This window comes from Hetaerina americana, unplaced genomic scaffold (assembly GCF_022747635.1).
Source record: "Hetaerina americana unplaced genomic scaffold, ioHetAmer1.1.p SCAF_102, whole genome shotgun sequence".
NCBI lineage: Eukaryota > Metazoa > Arthropoda > Insecta > Odonata > Calopterygidae > Hetaerina > Hetaerina americana.
Genome location: NW_027286093.1, coordinates 1,190,135 through 1,205,380, shown reverse-complemented (window position 1 = coordinate 1,205,380; position 15,246 = coordinate 1,190,135). Strand labels below are relative to the sequence as shown.

General features: G+C 39.0%; 1 protein-coding gene across 1 annotated transcript in view; it reads right to left on the bottom strand.

The window, feature by feature from the left end:
• Positions 1-8,402: 8,402 nt before the first annotated feature.
• Positions 8,403-15,246, bottom strand: part of LOC139700484 (RNA-binding protein Raly-like) — a gene marked incomplete at its 3' end in the record, with an annotated part of 195,148 nt that continues 188,304 nt past the window's right edge. Inside the window, exon 3 of the mRNA XM_071599054.1 lies at positions 8,403-8,481. Within this exon, the coding sequence (XP_071455155.1) occupies positions 8,403-8,481 (79 nt within the window). The remainder of the gene's footprint in view (positions 8,482-15,246) is intronic.

Genomic DNA, 15,246 nt, shown 5'->3' with positions numbered 1-15,246 from the left:
CCTACCCTGATGTGTGAGTTTTACACGGAGGGTGGGTGAACTCTACTATCACTTACCAAAGCATCTTTCGGGTCGATTACTGAGTTTATATGTATACAGGTATATCTATCTACCTACTAAACCGACCTTCGGGTTGATTACTGTGCTTATATGTATATTATGGTTATATGTATATTATGTATATTTTATTATGCATACATGCACTCAGAGACTCCCATTATATATATATATATATATATATATATATATATATATATATATATATATATGTGTGTGTGTGTGTGTGTGTGTGTGTATATATTTTTTTTAATCAAAACATATATTATATATATATATATCCATTAACTTACTTATTTTATATCTGATTTTATTTATTTTTTAATAATGAATATAAACAAACAGCTTTAAATTGGACTTCTGACCAACTATGTCAGGCAAGGAAAAACACAAACACTCAAGTGCTAGGTTGCGATGAACCCACATATGCGGGAATCGAACCCGCAACCTCAGAATTATAAGGCGAACCCGATACCCAACCTTCTTGAAGGACAATGAAACATCCTGTATATTTATACATCTTTCCTTCTATTGCATTATACATCCAGTCCATCCATGTTTTTCGTTCACCGTTGGAGTGTGAAATTTTTCTCTACTTTCAAATGAAAAAATTATCCGGTAAAAATATTAGCTCCATGGAAATGCTGATTTGATTTTAAATGAATATAAAATAATTACTTTATAGCAAATGTTACCGTTTTATGTCACATTATCCAAACATGCTGGAAAAGGATATTCGGAGGAAGGCATAAATTTTTATGCAAACCAACAAAAAGCTCCGAGGGAATATTTCGTTAAACGAATATATCCCAAAGTTGAGATCTTGGCACGTGGGAGTATGTAATATGGTAGGCAAGGCCTATTGAAATTTTAACTGCTTTCATATTCTTATTTAAAAATACATTTCCGTATTGATCAATTACACCACCGATTTTCAACAACCCGTCGAAATATTTCAACTGAAAATATACCCTTTCATTCGGTAGAGAATCATTTTTTCGTTAATTAATTCCCATTACTGGAGACAAAAAAATTCCATATTTTTATTGGAAATCATCTTTTAATCTTAGAGATGAAATCAGAACAAAATATAGATCACCTTTCTCATTGTTCTTTCCCAACTCATTAATTGTTTTACTTATAAAATTAGATGATACTTTGGCAGAGAGGACCTAGGGCATCAAAATGAAATATTGATAACGGGTCTGACCGAATCTATTTTTTTATTTAAGGTTTCTATGGTTCCAGTGGAATTATTAATAAAAATCGTTTAAGAGAAAATAATCCTAATGCGTTGTATATATTTATTGCAAATGGTTGAATTATTTGATCACTCACTCAAATAACAATTTTTGGCATATTATTCGGAGGATCATTCATTCTTTATCCTAATTTATAGGATTAAAAAAAAATAATTGCATTACTTTAGGAACACATCCTGTACATGATTTCTGGCCATGCAAAGCAATAAAGAACTCTAACATCTTTGTGCAAAATAAAAAAAAATATTCATATATTGTTAACCGTGGTATAATATCTAAAACACGGAAAATGTTAGACTTTGTATTCCAGGTTGCAGTTATATTATCATTGCATGAAACTTTTGCCATTTACGACCAAACGCTTACTTGATAACGGCAGCAGTCTACATAAATTACCATATGGAAAACTAACCCACCTCTGCTTTGGCAAAATGCCATGAAATTCTTATATTACCCGATATATTTCACCATGTCTCAAAATGCATCCCAAAGTTATACCTTTAAATCAAATAATCTTCGTTTCTAACGCCATAAATGGCAAGGAGAAACCATGACACTAAACTTTAATGCCTTATGAAAACTGATATAATAATTGCGAAATTTAAATAAATAAATAAATACTGAATCTATTGACTGGTAAAGAGACCTCATTTTGAGGTGAGAATGACGATCAACAGTTAAAAGATCTAGTCAGGTATTAAAAAAAAATTATAAGCAGGAAAAATTACGATAACCGATCGATATTTTGTCTAACATCGACTCAAATAGGTTGAAGATCTATCTAATTAAATTAGTGAATTTCAATTTATGCTCAACAGGTATACTTTTGTATTAGTGTGATTATAGTAAATGAAACAAATGCAATTTATAGCATTCCGTTTGATTGAATGGTTTGAGGCGTCACCTTGTGGAAGCGATTCATATCTGAAGAGAAAATACTTTGTTCTTCCACATAAATATGGAAGAACAAAGTATTTTCTTTTCCAGTATACCGTTTTATGTTCAGTCTGTATATCAAAACGCTTAGATTCCGTATTTGCATAAACAAGGATGTACAAATGCTGCTTTAAATTAAGAAAAAACCTCACAATGCGGGAATCTACTTATTTTAAATTCAGAGGCCAGTGGAGGGAACACAGGAAATCAATATTAAGTAATTACTCCCTCCTTATCTTACGATTAAGTGAGTATTTTACTGATCGTTAAATTAATACCATTTACAGCAACTGGTGAAGTTACTTCATAAGGGTTTCGACCTCTTCAACCAGAGATATGACGTATCATTTTTGCAAAGATGATATTTTCAACGCGGCAGTTATACTTTGAAAGAACCATAGCCGCTTATATTTCAGTTACAAAAACAAACACTGTCTGTCAAAGCATCACTGAACAGAATTTTGTTTTCAAGAGGGGGCACGGGCTGCAGGAGTTTGAAATGAAATAACTAATATTCTCTTGAGGAAAGCCAAAACAACTAGCGGGTTTTTACTCCTAGGAAGATACGCTTGTTCTCGCGTTCCGATGTGCCACGCGGTATTAAAAAAAACCTGGTCCACTGCGTGCTCGGAGCCGTTGCAGGGTAATTGCCTTTCGAGATTTTCCCAAGGCTTATGTTACCAACTATTTGCGATTTTATTCTGCGTCATCCAGTCCCCCGTTCCACGTCATGTTTCCGTTCCCCCCTATCCCCATTCTTTCTTCCCCCAGTAACTGCCGGCACTCGTCCCCTACTATCTTTTACCCTTCGCAGGCTCCAATCTACCGTCCTCCGAGTCTCACTTTCGGCCCCGAACGCTTCCTCCTCTCTACGCTCTCGCTTTCCCATTTACTCATATCCTTCCATCCCCCAGACCCCGAACCACCTCCCTCCCAAACTCTCCCCTCATACTACTCTCTTCCTCCCTTCCCCCTCTCCCCCACGTGCGCGGTTATGCTCCATAAAACCGTTGCTATGGAAACCGCACGGCCTCCTCCCCGAAGATCCTTTCCACACATTCTCGCTCTTCATCCCCCCGTTCGGAAGGGCGAAACTTTCCCCCGCCTTCTCTCCCCACCCACCCATGACACTCACCCCTTCTCCCCTCCCTCCCCCTTCTCTCCCATCGCCGCTCACCCTGCAAACCAAAAAGATTTTCCTTTCCCTTACCCCAACACCCTTGTCCCTCCTCCCCGCTTCCGGCTCGTTCCCTTCCGCTTTTTCTTCCCGCGCCCTCTTATTCCCATTTCCTTTACAACTCCGACGCCTCCACCCACCTCTCCCTCCCCCACTGACTGCACTCACTCCTCCTCCCCATCCCACCCGTTCTCCCCCCACCTACCTCTTCTGGCAACAGGTCAGTTGTTTGAGGGCTTTAGTCACCGTCCTACCGTCAGCCCTAGACAAACAAACGAGGAATGTTTGGACTCTCATAATGGATCCAATGATTTCGATTCATTCGTCTTTTCTCCGCTCTTACAACCCCCCCTTCAAGTCCCTCTACTTTCTTCCGCTCCCTTCCCTCTTCCTTCTTCGACTTCCCAAGCTCTTCAGGACTTATTTTTTTCGACTCACCTTTGTTCCAGACCGACTGCCGTCAGCCTATTCTCACGCATTAAAACTGGAAATTTTCTCTTGAGAAAGAATTGATGGAGAGAGATATCAATCATCTGCATTACTATTCATCTAATGAGGGCTCAAGAATGACCTCCAGGCTAATCACGGTGGAGAACTACACGATTGCAAACACTAAACATGTAATGGGCAAAACAAGTAGCATGTAAAGCTCGAACAAGAGCAGTCAGTGGTATTCATTTTTAAATATTCGATCTCCATCAACGCAGTTTAAATGGTGGATGCAGAGATTATGAGCAGCGTATTTTAAAGCTCCTGAATGCATTTGCTGACTCACAGGATGACAAACCATCTGGACTAACTCTGATAAATTATAGTTTGCCAGAGGCCATTAATTGAACCGCCGAGGAAGGGATGAGCTTCATATGTAGTCAGTCAGTCGTAGGATGAATCATTATCAGAAGCAAGTGATGGAAGTTATAAGCCCAAGGAACATAGTGGAAGTGCAGAGATCAGTAAGTATCATGATAGCTGCTAACAACCAATCTCTGGACTGAGAACCTTTGCCGATGATTTTGTCCGTCACGTGCCCACCGCTTTCGTAAATCACACAGTAGAGTCAAAAGACGTTCTACATAAAAATTTCAAATATATAGTTACTCAAGAGTCCTTATACCTGTCTGGAGTTTTTCTGACCACCTTTGTTGCCCCTGTCGACTAGCGTTCGAGTACACACGCGCGACTGAGGCAGAAACTTCATGGAAGCAGTAAGATCCACACCGTCAGATACGCATGGAGTAGTCCCCCGCGATACATGCCGCGGGCACCAACCACGAGCGCACACAGTGTTAGACGGACGAAGTTGATTTGGCCGGAGCAAACCTGACGGCGACCGCCCGCCAGCCCAGCTCTCGCCACAACTTCCTCCTTCGTCAACCTCTCCCACCCTCCATCCCCCTCGCGCGACCCCAACTCCACTTCACCCTCTCCCCCGCCTCCTCCCCTGTCTACAAAACCACTCGCAAGTCTTTCCAATCGCCAAAGTGTGCAAACGGCGTCCGCTTTAATGAAAAATTGAATTTCCCGCTCGAGAGTGTGTGCGGTCCGCTTGTGTGCGTTTTCTACCCTCTCTCCGCCTCTCTCTCTCTCGTGTTTGGAGAAAGGACAAAAAAAGGAGGAAGATGATGATGGAAAGAGGAGTAGGAAGAATGGGAATCGGTTTCGGAATTGGGGTGAAAAGGGGTTTATTGTTTGCAGTGTGTGCGTACGAGCGTGCGCAGGGAGTTTTCGATCCCCAGGGTCAAAGGGAGAGTTGGTAGGGGAAGTGGAGAGGGAGGATGGAAGGGGGGGGAGAGAGGGAAAACGATATCGTGGGGTAGGGAGAGATCTCCGATCGGCAAAACGACAACTCCCCTCCCGTTCCGACCGCTCCCGGTGTGGTGGGGTGGAGGTGGGGGGACACAGCTCACATGGCTACGATCGAAAAGTTAAAAGGCACTTAATTCATCGAAAGAGAAAGGGAATAGCGGGTGAGAGAGAGGGGGCAACCAAAATAATTCCATTGGAGCCTAAGGAGGACTTGACACTTAAGTGGGTATCTCTTGGCGAGCTACCGGGCAAGCGTCCAGCCGAACTCCCGCCTAATCGCATTAGTCCAGGTAAGCGTAACAAAAACTGATTTCGGCAATATCTGAGAATCTCTAACGACTCACAAAACACTTGAATCAATGTGAGGTACAGAAAGCCATAAAACACTAAATCTATTGCCGAAAGTGCACACATCTCATATCGTGAAAGACATCAAGAGCCAGATGGATGGATTTCAAGATAATTATTTCACGACTCTTATTTGCGACTGACAACCTTTCAAAAATCATTCATCATTGAAAATTGCTCTTTTAAAGTTTTTCCTTATAGAATATGTGCCTAATGTTGAATTTATGGATCAAATATTTATAAAAATATATGCATATAATTACCTTCCACATATGATAGTTAAATAATAATGCTATAAATGGAAATTTATTATATTTTTATACTGTTAATATATAATAGTTATTGGGTCGCGGTAGTCCAGGAATAGACCAATGGACTATTGACCGGAGGGTTTCATTCTCGGGCAAGCCTTTCTGGGCACCCTTAGCTTCACCCAAGTTGGTTGATTTTTCGGGTACCAAATCTTCCTTGGAAACCATTGCCGGTACAGGGAAAGGAACTGGCTCCTCTTATGATGTGTGAATGATGCTCCTCCTGATGTGTAAATTTCACACGACAAATAGGGCTTGGTCCTGGGTGAACTCTACTATCACCTACCAAACCGACCTTCGGGTTGATTACTGTGCTGACGATTTTATATCATAGTAATGAATTTAAACTTGAAAATTGGGCTATCAGTATTGGTCTTATTCAGTCCAATAATGTAAATTCTAAAAATTTTATAAATAGATTGGTATGATTTTTAATACTGCAGATGACGAAGCGATGCGGAGCAATTGTTACATGACAAAATATACCAACGGGCTTGGCAGCTATGTGAGGGTTATTTTTCTTAGATCCTAGGGTCTTGGATTCTTTAGAAAATAATCAGCCGGGCATTTTTGCAGCAGGTAACTTTCTAGCAGGCCGAAGGATTCCGAGAAAAATGGAGCCATCTCGTCTGCCATTAATGCGTGAATTTAAGATGACCTACGTCTGCCGTACTCTCAATGATCGCACCGATTGCTGGGCTGAAGTTTGTGTTTTTATATTTTAGTACATATATATATGTATATATATGTATATATGTATATATATGTATATATATATAAAAATATATATAAATATATATATATATATATATATATATATATATATATATATATATATATTTCAAGGGAATAACAAAACCAAATAGGTTAAGAAGTGCTGCATCACAAAGGCGATAATATTTAAAGTATTATGAATTATGAAATCAACTGTAAAAACAAAGATTGTAGTCAAATTGAAAATGAACAATTATGAAAAATGAAAAATCGCATCGCTATTCAATATTGATATCAAATTTGTTTTTGAATCCATCTTGATTGGAGTAATTTCCTCCTTCAAATGTTTTTTTAATTATTATTTTTATTAATTTAGTGAACCCATTCACATTTGCCTATAATTTTTTTTCATGTACTAGGATGTTATGTGCGCTCAACAAAATTCCCACGGACCAAATGGCATGGAGCAATTCAACTCAATATGAAAAATTATTTTTTATTGGTACAGGAAACTTTTGACCTCAATTCCCAGGTACCACAAGAAAAATTCACATATGTCTAATTTTAAGCTTACGTCCGCCACGAGGACGGACGGCTGAGTGCTCTTTGGAAATTATTTCATTGATCGGTTTAAAGTAAACGCTAACAAAGCTCACTGGAATGGAATTTTTATATTTCCTGAAGTCATTACACAAATTACAATTACCCGAACATAATAACGGAATGCGGATACCAATTGTCATCGCAATAGTACAGGAAGCATGGCGTTTGAATATTTTCCCTAATTAATAACGAGGTTGAGAGAGTCGCCGATTTCACATTTAATTTGGGAATATTTGATTATTTACGAAATGAACGATGCAATAATGAAGTTATTTATTTTTTGCTTTTCAAATAACGAGCATTGGCCAGGTGCGACAATTTTTCTTTCAAAACAAAGTTACATTTAAATTTAAATATATATTACTTTTTGCGTACGAATATTAGAGTGGGGGTTAATTCCAATTCCATTCATTGTATCAGCACTAATGCCCGAAAGTAATTTTATGTGGGCATTTCAAATAAGTGGACACAAAATTTGACATTTGCCATAGTTTTTACGTATTTTATCAAGTTAAGTTTTTATAACACACATACAATTATTTGATATCAATATATCTGCACCATAGAGCTCTCATCCTTGTTTCCAGGTGCACAAAAAAGTATTGCATTAAATATTTGATTCGTGAAATTGTTTTCAGTCTGTTCTTCTGAATAAAAAAAAGTTTTGACCACAATGCATCCCGTTGTCATGTAAAGAACGGAGGACAACTTCATTCAAAGTGATCAAAAGTTTTTTTTTACATAGTAACTACGCTTAGTGCTAGTTAAACACACTACAGTAATTTTACATGCTACTTAAACATATGCTATGAAGAATCATTAAATTTCGGCAAAGGGTATTCAAACCACTCCACTCACCGTTCAAACACACGTGAAAATGCGCCATTTTAGCTAAAGAGGATTTGTTAGAATCGAGGTATTTTCCCTTTCAAGTAAATTCTAAATTTAACATTGAAGAATGGCATAAGAATCATATTTTCGATTTTTAATATCTCCAGCTTTTACATAAGTACGTTTTTAAAATTACCATGAGTAATACGTTGCAATTGAACCAAGCATAATGGGAGAGTATCATACCTGGAGGTGTCCCTCAAGGCTCAAAAGCTGCTCTGCTAACAAAAAGGTTAGAAGAGATTTGTGCCATGTATATGTGAAAAAAATGTGGTAAAAATTAATTTTTAAACTCACCAGTCATTTCCCGTTTTTGCTACGTTTTGCCTTTTCCTACCAGTCTGGTGTGGCTTAGGCTCGGCAACCATGTTAACATCTGAAAAGCACACTAAAAATTAGTTTCTGGTCTCTTTAGGAAGAGAAAAATTTATATACGGTTCAAAAAGTACAAAATCACACAAAAATAACAAGAAGACCAGGGCACTAGGGATTTTTCTCTTAAATGACTAAAATATAGGCAATACATTTTTTATTAATTTGAATTCTCAAAATGCAAATGCGAATTTGCAAATGCTCTTCAAATGAAAATAGTGAAAATTATTAAAAATATTCATTAATTATTCTCCTTCAGTCATATAGTTTATTGAAAATTTTCATGCAATGAAAATGCAATGACTGCATGCTTGGATGACTGATTCTGTTAAAAAAAGAGAAACCAGTATTGAGTATGGAAAATAAGTGGGTCAAATTCCAGTTCCAATAAAATTACGAAGTAAAGGCAAAGATGAAATGAGAGGCCTAATGAGAAAACCTAAGAGTATGTAAATACAGATAGCAGGTCAATTTAATCCATTTCTAGATGCAGCCTATGAACAAATACTACCCTAAAAGAGGTTTACCCATGTACCATGAATATATTTTATTTTCCAGTATCATTCCTTCTGGAAGTAAATACGCTTTATAATTTGAAGAAAACATCACCAGATAATTATTTCAAAATAATAAAATTAATTTACTGGGATTGATATCTCTCATGTTAGAGAACAAATAATAAACGCCCACTAATGAATGAATCCTAAAATTTGAGGAAAATGTTTGTGTGTGAGAGAGAGTTAGATACTGAGAAATATAACTAAATGGACAAGAAGCCACGTATATTGTGCATCAACGAATCTGAATAAATATTACTGAAATACCAACAGCTTCAAATTAGTTATAAGTTACCCTATAAGAGATTATTAGTTGGTTGCGCTATAAAATTCCCTCCTTGAAGAAGATTCTCTGGTCCGAATACATACATAATACATATTAAATTAGTATTTGTGTTTATCTATTATTCCTCAAACCTTTTTTCACGTGAAAGTGAATTTTAAAATCAATCAAAACCAAATTACTACAAGTGTTTAAGATCCATAAATTTACTTAACTGTCATCACTGACAATCTTGAGCACTAGTCTAGAATACCCTGGCGCTAAAAGAAATGCGGATTAATTGCAGTGTTCAAGTCAATGCAAACCTTTGCTGCTATGAAATAATTGTTAATCAAAGAATGCCGCCATTTTCGCGGATTGAGACTCTTCACATATGGATTCACATGATTTCTTGTGGTTGAGAATATTTCGTGCGCCGCTTGGCAAGACCGAAATTTTCCTCGGCATGCGGATCGGCTGCGCATATGGCAAACTCTCTTCTGCCAGGTAATCTGCAACAGATGAGAGTTGAACTTCCCGCTTGGGCGTCATGGTTCACTGATGCGAGTCACGGAATATGTTGATTTTAGCAATGATAAACCGTCGGCATCGAATGCGACCGCAGCGCCACCGTAGCGCGTCCCCACGGTGGTAGAGAGCTACAATCGTTCCCCGCTCCCCATTTGACGCGCGAACCGCGCAATTCCCGCGTCGCTATGGCCACCCTACTCTCGCTCTGGCGATAGCGCGGTAATCACTTCCGACACAATTGCTTCCCCTTGCTTAATCTGTCCCTTCCGTGATAAGATAAGACTAACGGCGTGTACGCCTCTCCCCCCCTCCCCTCCCCCAGGCGGAACCCTTGCTAACGTCATTAAGTCGCCGGCCCACCGTCGGACGTCGCGGAGAGCGAAACGAGGGAGGGGAAATGATTTGTTAATCCGCTTCGAAAATAAGGCAGCTGCTGACCCCTGCCCTCGAACGCGCGGTCCCCAGCACCCGAAAGGGCGCTGACTTATGCCAATGGTTATTGCGCCTTCCCCGATCACTGGGCAGCCCACTCCCTCCGAGGCATCCAGGGCTGGATCCGAGCTAATGACCTTTTATCTGGGAAGGCCGCGGTTGAACCCATCCTCCCCGCACGCGAATAGGCACTCTCCAATCGGTTCTCACTCCTCCATCTCTCCCGCCGTGCACCATGGGACGGCATCCCCTGCAGCGAGTGCTGTGTGACTCACGGGAATGCGAACGAAAGCCATTCCCCACGTTTACGGTCGTCCAAGGTGGGAAACGTCCACTTTTTGAAGCGACGGAAGGTGGATGCGTAACTCTTACGTCGTTGGCGAATGCAATGTAAGTGCTTCATTCTTCATTGCCTAGTTAATTAAAGCCGAGGCTTTGCTTGCTAAATGATTGCAAACCCCAGTCACCAAAGGTTTAATTAATTACGATCCAAGACGTTTTAAGTACTCACTCTCATTAGCCATCTCTATTTAAATTTCTCTCTTTTATATCATGCTGATATTATTTTTTAAATCTATGTCAAATGAGAGAAAAAAATTATATAGACATTTCCAAACGTTTGACCCTCGGATTTCAGTGGTCAATAATCACATAGGTCAAATTATTCAGCCCTAATAAGACCGTGTGGAAACTGTGTGTGAAAAGTGTTCTTCAAAGCACAGTTTAAAATCCAGTCACTTAAAACGGATCATATTATCAATCAAAATTTCGCTGTAAAGGGAATTTCTCATGGTACCACCCTAAATTTGATTACCTTAGTCCTGAAAATTTATATATATATATATATATATATATATATATATATATATATATATATATATATATATATATACATATACATATATACGCAGCCCAGTATTTCCGTAATGCCATCATATATAACTCAATCGGTTAGGGCAACGAAAGTCGAAGAACTATGGCTTAAGTCCCATGTCAGAATAACTTTTTAAACGCTAAACGCTCGATTCCACCATTTCAGGGTTTGTCTTCTATATATGTCTTCCTGTCCCACTTCCTGACCATATATGTGAATGAAATGAAAGTGTATATGTGTTTGTGTGTGTGTATTTTTATAAATACATATAAATATATATATCGTACCGATCGACGAAATTTTTTTGCATTTGTGATCTGCTTGATCCCTCCTTCTCCACCTCTCCTGTGTTTGTCAATTTGTGTTCATGTCCCTTTTCCTTATATCTATTTCCATGTGAATGTAATAAAGTTCCATGTGGAATCCATATATAATGTATGTAATACATAAAAAATATATAATAGAGATAGAGACAAAAGAGGTAAAAGATAGAAATAGAGATAAAAGGTCAAATACAGCAAAGGTAAGGGAGGCGGAATCAAGCAGATCACACGTGCAAAAATATTTCTTTGACGGGGACTAGAGAACCGGCTCTTTCGACTTGCCGAGCCAATGCTATAACCACTTGAGCTATAGAAAAGAACGTAATTTACACTGAATTTAATCTGCGGGAGGGTTATGCAACCAAGTGCTCGATTCTTTGGTCAAGAGGAGCTGGTTCTTTGGTTAAGGAGCTGATTCACCCACGAAAGGAAAAATAGACAACACAAATGAGGAAAGGATGATGTTGTATTGTTACTTTCCTACTGTCCTGATTAGGCTGATTAATAAGCGGATAAGGTAGCAAATTGGGTGTCCTTAACTAGGCACTTATCTGGACTGGAACGCTGAAATTCAAAGCATATTACCGCCGAGGTCCAAATTCCTGCGACATTACACTCGCGCACATCCTCCCTCGCCGCTATGAAACTCAAGACGCCCTTTTTATCGGTTCAAGAACACGAGCGAGCGGCGGGAAGAAGACCAAGGAGTCTCCGGGTCACGAGGGAATTTGATGCCATTCCCTAACATTGCACAGGATGCTCAACATTTGAATGAGCACGCGACGGTAGAAATATTTGCCTGTTTGAATCGTGAATTTTCTATTCAGACTTGAAGTTAATTCAACAAGTACTTTGTTATTCAAAGAAGACTTCCGATCATATACTCATATTAACATGGGAATGTACTTTGGCACCAAATAGTATAAAACACCCATTCAATACTCATAGAGGAAATGCTTTCTTTAGAAATTAAAACTTAGGCCCTGAATACCAACAAATTTGGATTTTGAATGGCTCTGTATCGCTTGAAATATTTGATTTTAAAATATTTTTTGAAGAAGATGCAGGGAAAGCTCATAAATATCTTCACTTTTGGTCAAATAAGAACCTGAAACCTGATAATTGGGACGGCTCTCCGAGTAATTTTCTTTGATTGCTCCGCTTTTTACTGCATCGCTTTCTAGTTTTTCGATTAAAGGAGGAATATATACGTGCCATACGATCTTTGTTTTTCAGTAAACATGTGATTGTTGTTGTTTGTGAAAGGTTGGGATTCTTGGTTTAAGGTGGAAAATGGCCGAGGGACTGGAGGAAAAGCATCAAGGTTCCACTCTGACAATTCCATCAGTTTTAAAATGGTTTGAAGCATTGCCTTATGGTCAATGTCAATTTATAATAGATGGACTTTGATCAGTACCGCACCCCATAGTTGTATCACCGACTTAAACTTGGAAGGGTTTTCAGCGTACCACAAAAATATTTCCGTAGGACAGAAATCCGTCACACGTACCGATGGGATTTATTGCATCAAATTGATTCTACAAAAAGTTCCTAACGCCGTCGGTCACCACTGTTTACGACTCCAGGGATATTTGGAGGAATGGTTTGCAAATTTGAGATTAAGAGATTAAAATTCGGTTGAGCATTACTGAAATTAACTGTATAATATAGCAGGAGAAATAACATTTTAATTTTTTAATTGATATCTTCTTCAGCTCAACTTACTGTATATTGCGTATGCGTTTTGCCAGTCAAAAAGCCGTGTTGCAGGTGATATTCGGATGCATAACAAAAATTCTCTCCTTCTCAAGGAATTTGCTTAGTGATTTCTGGAAAAGTGTGACAAGAATTTCAAGTAATTGACACATTCTCAGACACTCGAAAATGAATTCTTTCGCTAAAAAACCTTTCACATTTCTTTGCACATCGGTGTGTCAGGGTGATAAATTTACTGTCGCGCCATTTTTCTCCGATCGTTTAATTGATTGAATAAACTTTCAAAACAGCTATGACGTCTGGAAATAAGAGTTACATTTGTCATTTTCATTTATCACAAACAATGAAAGACGTATACGTATAAAAAGAGACGTTTCAGGCGTGGTATGGTGGAATATCATGATTAATTAAAAGTTGGGAATTTTCCACAAAATAAAATTTAATATGACCTGATGATAATGTAATTACATTGAAACCTGTCTTATTTAATTTTATTTTGAGGAAGATTGCCATTTTTAGTTAATCGTATAAGTAGTTACTGAGGGACAAAACCGAAATTTGAGTTCGTTTGCACCATTAGGGATAGGTGGGTAATTTTTCATGGATGGGATATTTAAGAAATGGAGAAATGGTTGAGAGAAACTCGGAATTGACTAGGAGAAACTTCTCCAAGTGAAAGGCGTCAAGGGGTCCATAATTTAATGTCCCATCCGACGGAAGGCGTACTCCACTTGAAATACCCTCTACTAAGAGCCCCAAGTAGGGATCAGGATACTAATGAAACCCCGTCACCTTCGGGATTCGAATCTTAACTCCTCGGGTTGCTAAGCTAGTGCCTTAACAAGCGCACAGTACCCGATGCAAAACATCCAGAAAAAATAAAATGTGAGCCAAAAGACAAAATCATACAAAAAATTTTTTTTTTCTTAAATTTCAGAAGGTAACTATAGGAATTTTATTTGCCTGTCAGAGAGTGAGGAAATTTGGTGAAACAAATTTTACAAAATAGGAGTGCTTTAGAAAATAAAAAAACAAATGCAGCCAATTTTTCATTATGCAGAAATGAATTTTAACTTCAGCCGCATTGAACGGATGACACAATTAACCATTTTTTTCTCAAATATTTTGGCCTTCGCGCTTCGACTCCCACGCGCCCATTCGCACGCACTCTCTCTCTCCTTTTCCATTTGCCCTCGCCTGCCGAGAGGTGGGACTGAAGACACAACGGGACGGTCGAGCATAATTTATTTCCCTGCGGGATGGTACAAAGCAGAATGTCCACGAGCGTCGGGAAAAAACGAGACATTTCAATTGATTTGTCATGATCTCGAGAAATACTGAAGCTTTGAGCACATAAATGATTTACATAAAAAGTATCGAGAAAATATTTGGAAGAGGAGATCTATTTCAAATATTGCTACAATTGCCTCAAAGTTATTCAAAGTACATTTCCTTGAGAATCGACACATTTTTACCAGCGACTTTAACAAGACTTGAACAAGTTGGGACTCTAAAGGGGTTGGGGAATCGTCGGGATGCAGTTGCAGAAAGTCTCTGCAAGCAGACACTTGACTTTGCTCTTGGTCGTCCGTCAAGGGCGAGTCAAGCGCTGATCTTTCGCATCACCCAATTATCTGTCATAATAGTGTACGCACTATCACATCTTATGCCAATGCCAATATACGATCTGCGAGCATGCGCTCACTCAACCGACGGTCTGAATTCAGCCCTTCCCGCAATGGACATGAGGAAAAAAATATTACCGATACTTTTTATTCAAACCTTTTACTAATTACCTGGCTCGCTCAACTCCTCCTCCATCCATCAAAGATTTAGAAGGAGGGGTTAGGCAAGTGAGGACGGAGTGAATGAATTGTCTCTTAATATTTCGTTGAATAAGAATGCCTGATTCCTCGTGGAAATGGCGAGGGAGAGAGGGTGGGAGAGGGAAGGAGTGGAGGCTCGGCGGGTGACGCGTAGGAGTTGCGAGGGGGAAAGAGGGCGCCGTGCGAGGGTGTGGGAAGGCGGAGGGAGGGGCGCGGCTAAGAAGACGAACAACGCGGCAGAGAAGGGT